Source organism: Phalangium opilio, unplaced genomic scaffold (assembly GCF_054372755.1).
Source record: "Phalangium opilio isolate 3A_F unplaced genomic scaffold, DU_Popi_V2 ptg000101l_1, whole genome shotgun sequence".
Taxonomy (NCBI): domain Eukaryota; kingdom Metazoa; phylum Arthropoda; class Arachnida; order Opiliones; family Phalangiidae; genus Phalangium; species Phalangium opilio.
In genome coordinates this window covers 6,647,914-6,656,663 of record NW_028324204.1, presented here as the reverse complement: position 1 = coordinate 6,656,663, position 8,750 = coordinate 6,647,914, and the positions used below count along the sequence as shown (strand labels likewise).

Here is an 8,750-nt window from a genome sequence, read left to right as displayed (position 1 = left end):
TCCACCCAGTCTTACAATAATATTTGATAAAATTTCATCCGATTCTTAAACTCCAACCATTTCACGAGATTTCCAGTTTAGAGGCTGATCAAATGTGACTAAGCAAATAGATTGCTTATGTTTCTCGCATTCGTTTTTGGCATATAGAAGAGCGGTGAAGATAGTTGTTAAATTGCTGGGATCCAAATTTATAAATAGTAGAACGTCGATCAGGCTCTTATCATACGGCTCAGCTTTCGTCGCTACCTGCATATAACCATTCCAACTGGGGCTTGGATCCGCGTTGAGGCAATAAGTTGAAATCCACATGGTATCGAGTTCTAGAAAATACTTCATTTTTAACTTTCTGTCATTGATAAGGTAGTTCAAATCTCGAATATCTATATTTTTCACCCAGAAGTACTAGGTTTTTGGTAAACTTTAATCGGTACGTCCCCGCAAGAAAGCACGTCTTGAGTTGTTAAGTCTTTGCGACGCGGAATTCCAACAGATGGTCCCAGTTCTTTATTTTCTGGAGTACTAAATTTGATCCCTCCCATGCTGTGAAATAGAGAGCTGCAACTCCGTGGAAGAACTCCGAAACCCGCTGGGTTCCGCGTTTAAGCGATGGGAACTCCAGGAGTTGGAAATGTTTTTCTGAGATAAAATTGGAGTTGGGTGGCATTGGAAGTTTTCGTGTGCGGAGTTGGGAGGCAATGGGAATAATGATAATTATAATTGCGGAGTTGGGAGGCATTGGAAAATTATCTTAAAACATGCATATCTACGGAGTTGGAATACTTAAGTCTGGTAAGTGGTAGGGCTCCAATTTAAAAGCGGACTTTAGCGTTGTTTGTCTTCAGAAGCTTCGTACGGAATTCGTTTTTTACCCGTAACGCACCGTGACACGTCCCATCAGTGTGTCTCTCACACAATGGGGCCGCGGGCGCTTTCCTTTTCTCTTAAACCCATTGACACGAGTCTCCTTTCTAGATTTGAGGCATATTAAAGTAAGGCAGTAGGCATATTGGCAGGCACAACTAATAACAGAATGGACTCTAGTGTTAGTATTTCTTGAATCGTGAAGTTCGTGGCCTTGTCCTTCAAAATAGCAGTTGCGAAGCGAATCAGTCCGATTTTAATTAAATAGCGAATTTAAGAAAATAAGCGTAAAATATGACTCAACGACAACGCGTAGCGCCTTTTTCCCCAAAATCTTAAGTTTTAATGTCTAGAAGAATTTTATGAGTAAATATTATTCCTTATTTGAAAGTCATAATTTATAAGTACTCAGGCCAAATTTGAAAGAAAATTAATGAGCTACAACTTTCTTTTTTTCCAATTCTAAAGAGTGAAGAAATCTTCCAAAGACTAGAAACTAGAAAGATTTTAAGGACGAAGCTAGGAGTTTAAGAAATTTTAATTTTCAAGGAAGGAATTGGGAGGAGTTTAAGAAATTTTCATGGAAGAAATTGGGAGGAGTTTAAGAAATTTTATTTTTCATGGAAGGAGTTGGGAGGAGTTTAAGAAATTTTAATTTTCATGGAAAGAGTTGGGAGGAGTTTTACATTTCGCTTGGCGGAGTTCTGCGAAGTTCAAACTTTTGATTATGGCATTGGGAGGAATTGGAGTCATTGTTGCGTATTGCCTTGGAGTTGGAAGGAGTTGGAGTTTAATATTTTCATTTTGCAGCTCTCTACTGTGAAATGTGCCATGACCAGTTAAAGTCCTGATGTTGAAGTCTGCATTGTCGAATGAAAACTGTATGAAGGAATCTGGGTGTTCCATTGTGGATGGATGAACTAAAGCACATTCTTCGAACTGGATTACTTCTTTGTAGCTAACTGAAAGGCCCAAGCTATGTAGCATTTCTATTAAAGACCTTGATTCGTATTTTCTGTGAATGTACACTCGAACTGCAGTTAGCAGCTTTGGTACAAACGACCTAGGCCTGCATATCGATATTATACACTCAATTATTGCATGTCGTTGTCTCTTATAAGATCCAGAATCATTTCTCATCTTAGTTACTCGGTCAATGAAAACTTGTAACGCCTCTGGAATGTGTATTTCATCAACATTTATATCAGTATCATAATTGGAATACAAATTTGTATTGTATATTTCAGATCTTATATCTTGTCTAATTATGTCGGCTGCTGCTTCTATAATTCGCTGTTGTTCTTCTCTCTGCGTTTGTTTCTTGTTGCTGTACCAGTTCTCGTGTAGAATTTTTCCAATTGAATCTTTAAAGGAAACGACGCAGGTTGCCCCCTTCATATCAGTCAACGTAATATTATCGCCGTATCTTTCTTTCAGCTTGTTTTTTAAATGTTTGGTGGTGTACATGCATTGGCGAAAATGCCTTAAATGTTTCTTCTAAATCATCCAAGCAATATTGACATTCGTCATTATTTTCCAAGTAGGAACATAACTTGTAAAAGGCTTCCCCTAGTTCTGGGTTTTCAGGCCGTCTTATATGTCCTGATGATTCTTCATGCAAGAAAAATTTGAGTTTGCATGGTCTATGGTATTTTGCTTCTGCGGCAACAAATCTACCACTGAATTTACACGCGCACTAACAATATCCCCAAGTTCCTCGTTTCGTTCAAGAGCGCGTTTCTTTATAGCGTCAGCTATCTCTAGGGTTGTCACTTCTGAAACTGGTATGCGATACCGTATTTCCTGTTTTTCTTGCCTTTGACTAAGTAAAATCTTTCCACAAAATAAACAGTTGGTCTTAAAGTCAAATTGTTCTAGAGATGATCGTAGTCTCACTGCATTATCAGTTAACTCATTTCCAGATGTCTCAGTGGAAGTGGATTTTAGAAGAGCCTCAATGCTCGAGGGACGCGTATAATTTTTCCTACAGAAAGTGTGAACTGAATACTTGCGATATCTTGTAGTTTTACATGTAATTGATCCTTCCTTTTCAAACTGCATTCGATTAATGTTTTAATCCCCCTTGTCACGATGACAGTATCGCCACTCAAAGGTTCAAAACACAAAACGCACTTATTCGCCTCATTCATCTTAAATTTGAACTAATGTTAGGTTAAGTTAAATATTTTTCAAGTACTTTTTAAAAAATTGTGATGCTATAAACATAGCTTACTCTATTGGGAAATTGAAACAGAAACTAAAACTGAAAATCCACACTAAAGCTAAAAAATCGATAACGCTTGAGGCGCCATGCAGTTCCATGAACGGCTACCAGGCTTAAATTGCTACGCGCCGAAATGTTCATGGGGTCTCAAACGATTCAATAAATCTCGAGATTAATTTGATCGATTTTAAAACGGAAAAATTAGTATGATTGAGCGTAAACAAATGTAAATAACGATGATTTTAGAAAAAATTAAATTACGTTTAACATTTAAGAATTTTGGAAAGCAAAATATTTTTGAATTTTTTTCCATGATAAGCCTGAACACCTCTGTAATAATAATGTAAGGGCTACAAAATTGGATCGGTTTGGATTGTAATCGTCATAAGACATCGTTTAAAACAAACTTCATGTAAATCGGTCTTTTAGATCTCGAGATATAGAAACATCTGGTATGGCGGCCATTTTCCAATATGGCGGCGAAAGCCGGCACCGGAGGCTTGGGGACTTTTGGGACGTTAATTAGGACCATAAGCTCTTTGGATTCTTAAATTTTCAGCTTGGTCATATTTAGTTCCTTTTTTGGCCGAAAAATGCGTATTTACCCTGTACTATGTGCCCTTTTAAAAAGTCGGAGCTTACAGGATACCCAAGGGCGGGCAAATAATATTAATTTAACATGCCTCACATGTAATTTTTAAAAATCTTACAACTAAAAAGTATTTCTGCTGTTCCCTTTTTCCGGTTTAAGGGAGCGCATGTTCTCACCCCCCCCCCCCCCCGGGTGCAAAATTGCTTAATTCGGCCCTGGAAGCCATGAGAGCTGTAGCAACTAGGAATGCCACAGGCTAAGCCTTAGATTACAAATATATGCACATAGATATGAATTTTATTAACTGCGCATAATAAAATACACATATAATTTATTTATTTGATAGCATATCGTAGTCGTTCCCAGAACAATTTTTGGCCCATTTGGTTTAGAGTCCATGGAAGGTAGGTTCGAGTTTTAATGATGTATCTGAAAACATAAATGTAATTATAAATAATTAAATAATATAATTTGGGGGATTTCTCTATCGGAGAAACTTATTCCTGATATATCTCGTTAAATGAATTCTGGCTTTATGTTGGATTTAGGGATTTCGTTTTGCCTTTAATTTCAACCTAAAAACTTAAGGCCTAGCTTAGTCATTCATCAATTATATTATTCATAGGTCAATTTATTTGGAAAAATTCACAAGAAAAAAAAAACATTTTCCCAATAAAAGAGGGCAACCGGAAGTCTATTTTATGGGCTTCAAATTTAGATAACTTTTGAGATCACTAGGAGAAAAACAACTCTTTTTTGGCTTTATGTAACGCGTCTAACCTGTTACCGTTTACGACATAAAATCATAGCTAAGCATATATTATCTACCATATGGCAAAAGTCTTATTTTCTACTCACTTGCGTTGGAAAAAATATAATAATCAATATGTGAAATAGCCCAGAAATCGATTGGAAATTTTAGTTTTGCGAATTGAAAAGATATAATAGAGCGAGGGGTCCGACATTTATAAGAAATCCCGTACGCTTCTCGCAAAATCGTGAAGTCTTTCACACAAAATCCGGAAATCTTTGAAGAAATCACGATATTACGAAATCAAAGAGGAAATTTCGAAATCTTTGGCGAAATTGGGAAATCAAAGAAGAAATCACGAAATATTTGGCAAAATCGTGAAATCACGAAATGTTGTACGCTTTTTTGGGAATGTCGGACCCCTCGTATGAGAGGGTCACCACGAGATACTTTTGATGTTTAACTCAATGGGTCTTTGGCTCTCTATCAAAAGGGATTTCTAAATTAAGGATATCTCTTCACTGGAGGAGCAACTATCTGTAATTTTACTATAATTTGCATTGCCTTTATTTTGTTGATGTTAAAACGAATGAAACATTACCTTAGGTTTTTGGGAAGTAGCTCTTTAGATACAGGTTTCAGTTGGACAACAACGGTTCTTGTGAAATGGCCTTTCACAGATTTTTCAAAAGCAATATCAAGTTCAAAAGAACACAACTCGCTTTCCAAGTAATCTTCCGTTAACACGATTATTATCAAAAGCGGATAGAATAACAGAAAGTCTGGCTCTCAACCTCTGAGCAGCTCCACGTAAAATTAGAAGCCCCCATAGTTCTATTTTTAGTGCGACCCCCTTTAAGCCCCGAGTTACAAACGGCGATTGACTCTAGGTACATGCGTGATCTGGTTGGAGAAAATAGTTCCTTTAGTCTTGCCAATCTACTTGACTATATGGTCTTCAGAATTTTGAGTGGTGTGTGTTTGCTGCTGCGCGTGGAATGGTGGAATTGTTACGAGCCTGTCGAGCCAGCTAAGTAAGTTTTTAATTTTAAATATGTTTTAAACTGTTTTTATGTAAACATTTGGTCGTAACGACCTCAGTATTAATTCTCTAGTCAAGTTAGTTAACGCAGACGTGTTTATTGACAAATAACATTATGCTAGGGTGCACTTGTTGCTCTTGTTGACCAAGGCTTAGGTGATGTTTCTCACTTTTTAAGTTTTTTAAAGGTTATCATTATCAACGAAACATTCTGTCATAAGTCAAGTAAGAAGCTCATGGTCTAGTCAAGTTAATCATCAATAATAATGGAAAATACGGATAGCAAAGTTATAATGAATGTGATACTGGACAAATATGAAAAGGATCGTTTCTTTAAATTGGACGTGTCAGGAAAAAGGAAAGGGGCCTTGGAGTATTTGCATAGGAATGGGAGTTTAGAAGAAATTATAGAAGATATGGAAGCACAATATAATCTTCTCAAGTCAAAGCACGAAGATGATGTGGCGGGTTATTCGCAGTTTTTATTTTCCTGGAACAACTGGGTTTATAATTTGGTGTTGGCCGAAGGTGCTCCACGTCCTGTTATTGTTTGTAACGCTATTTTTGAATCTGAACTGTCAAATGTGATACATTGGATTGCTTGGACGCTTTTGGACTGTAAGGCCGAAGCTCTTCGAGAGGGGGAAATTGTAGCAAATGAATTTGAAAAAGTGTCTGAAAGACGCCAACACGATTATCCATTAAATATTTCCACAGCTGATAGCGTTAAGTACAAATTGCGTCATTTAAAAACAGACCGACTTTATACAATGAATAGACTAGTTGGAGGAGCCATGGGAGAAATCTGGGGCGTTAATAAGCGTGGAATGCAAGTTTTTCAAAAAATAAAGAAAGGAAAGAAACCTCTCACCCAGAAGCAAAGAGACAAAGCACACGTGAACTACAAAATTAGCCTTTCTCTACGTAATTGCGATCTATTAAAAACAGATATTCCACCGGCCCTTGATGAAATAAACCAGGGAGGTTTGTTTGTTGCTGATGCGACAATAATTCCATATGTCAATAAAATTGTAAAGCTGGTTGTTGATGAATTTAGAAGATGGTCGTACGGAATTAATCCTCACAAATCCATTAGTAAGTATTACATATTTTAATTTCAAACATTCATGTTACTTTAATTTACGTTAAATTAAATTACTGTAGAAGAAACTGTGGCAGTCGTCAAAAACGATCCGACTTTAAAAGGTATATTTCATGGTATTGTGGAGAAAATACCTCGAATTAAACAAGAGGGATTCACAAGTGAAGAACTTGAAGCATATCGCCTCATTTTTGAGAGAAAAATCGTGCATGGTAAACTTGCTGATTTGATTAGAGGGCAAATTAGGAAAAGAAATGAGAGGAAAGGTAATAGAGGTGTAGGGGGCCAAACTTTAAGGTGTGTTTTATATGGACAAAAAGGAAAAAGAGGAAGAAAGACAATTCAAAATAAATCACACGCACAAAAGAGAAAATCAAATACAAACAACGGCACAACCACCAAAGAAAATCGAAGAAAAAAGAAAGGCCCAACCACCATGTTGAAAGGAATTACTCCAATACCTCCCTTGAGTAAGAAGTCAAAGGTATTAGCCACAGCAGTTAAGAAAGACATCCAGGCTGAAAGTGGTCCAAACATTTGCAGCGTTGACAATACAAGCCCCCAACCATGTACGTCACAAGTATCGAGACGGGGAAGAATAATTAAAAGAAGAATTTTTGACGATTTTAATTACTCTTAAAAACTGTGATAACTTTTTAGTTAACTAGAAAACTTTGGTTATTATTTTAATTTCTCTTAGATATTTTTGTTTTGTTATTTTAATTACCATTAGAAAATGTGATAACTAGTTCCTAAAGCTTAAGAACTTGGATTATTTTAAATACACTTAAAAACAGTGATAACTATTTTTACCTTTATGTAATTGAAAGATGTGATACCTTTTTTGTTTTAAATTGTAAAACAATTAGTAATTGTGATAGCTCATGAAGTGCACGCAATTAACGTGTTAGGCCAAAGTTCTTAGATTATTATCTATGTCTCAGATAATGTGTTTGCGATTAAAAACCAATCGTTATTTAAACTGTTACGCTTAATTTTATTGCTTTGTATTACAAGGTTTTATTTTATCTAGGAGGTCTAATCCCACTTTACGATAGGATGATTCAGCATTTTGGGAACTTTTCGTAACATTTTTTACCATTATTGCGCGTCTGCTGCTATGAACATTTAAGCCAGTAAGTTTCGAAGCTGCGATATATTTCATTTGACTGAATAATGTTTCGACCGCAGATCCATTTATTCTCACAGGGTAGATATACCTTGTTGGATGTCTAGTTGTAAAGTCTTTAACATAGTCAATGAAACCATAAATGGAAACCCTAAGGAGCTCCCATGTCTGCCATGCTAAAAAGTGTCGGTTGTTTGTCATTTTCTCATTTGCCAATATTTTTTCTGAAGCCCAAGTTTCGAAGTATTTTAAGCCTTTTAACATTGACTTGATTGGATCAGAATCATCTCCACTTACAGGCCTTTTGGATAGTAGACCCTCTTCAAAAATATGTTGACATGCCTTCAAATAATCGTAACAAGCCATGACAGACGGTGCATCTATTGGTTGCTTTTCATACAATGGGTTGGCATAGTTAAAGAGTTCTCCTAGAAGAGGATTTTGTTGCATGATTCGTGCTGGAGTGACATTTAATTTAGTCCAAGAGTCTCGATCAATGTGAGATTTCAGCAGACCCTTAACTTGGACCATCTCATCCGAATCTCTTCTGTCATCTTCCCTCTTTTTTACATCTTTAATTTGTAACCATCCAAAGCGAATCCCACCAATAGTAAAATCCCTTGTACCTTTATCCTGTGAATGTTCTAGTGCATTTATCATGTTCTTGAGCTGATGGCTCGGGCAAACTATCCAGTAGATCCAGGCCCCTTTAACGTAGGGATTGCGAAATCTTGTTTCAAATCTAAAATCCAGAGACCCATCTTGTTTAAGGGAATGGGAAGTTGACTTTGTTTTGCCAAGACTTTGTCTCATTGCAGTCATGTTGCAACTTCCTCCATCACAGACGAGAGCACCAACTTCTAGACCGACACTATGAAACGCAAATACAGTCCTCAGCATCGAACTTGTAATTGCTGCGTGAGATGTGGGTTTAGCAAACATAAAGTAAGGCCCAATGATATCAAACTTGGTACTGGTACATCGCCACAAATACTGGAGTACGTACTCTGCTTCAAGGATTTCTGAAGCTGTTTTATACTTATACAAGT

General features: G+C 36.7%; 1 protein-coding gene across 3 annotated transcripts; it reads left to right on the top strand.

The window, feature by feature from the left end:
* The first annotated feature begins 5,105 nt into the window (after nt 1-5,105).
* On the top strand, nt 5,106-7,421 carry LOC149631187 (uncharacterized). 3 transcript variants are annotated; one of them, XM_089851190.1, is made up of 3 exons: nt 5,106-5,462; nt 5,659-6,565; nt 6,635-7,421. In XM_089851190.1, exons 2-3 carry the CDS (start codon nt 5,737-5,739, stop codon nt 7,210-7,212), a joined length of 1,407 nt encoding a protein of 468 aa, XP_089707316.1. In that variant the 5' UTR covers nt 5,106-5,462; nt 5,659-5,736; the 3' UTR covers nt 7,213-7,421. The 3 variants fall into 3 exon arrangements, with proteins under 3 accessions (XP_089707316.1, XP_089707317.1, XP_089707315.1); XM_089851191.1 differs by having other exon boundaries at nt 5,649-6,565; XM_089851189.1 differs by having other exon boundaries at nt 5,106-6,565.
* Nucleotides 7,422-8,750: the final 1,329 nt, after the last annotated feature.

Bases quoted from the DNA above. Each gene is read 5' to 3' on its own strand.
- LOC149631187 (XM_089851190.1), top strand. From the start codon at position 5,737: ATGGAAAATACGGATAGCAAAGTTATAATGAATGTGATACTGGACAAA. The intron at 6,566-6,634 runs GTAAGTATTACA...AAATTACTGTAG, and splicing joins TAATCCTCACAAATCCATTA to AAGAAACTGTGGCAGTCGTC.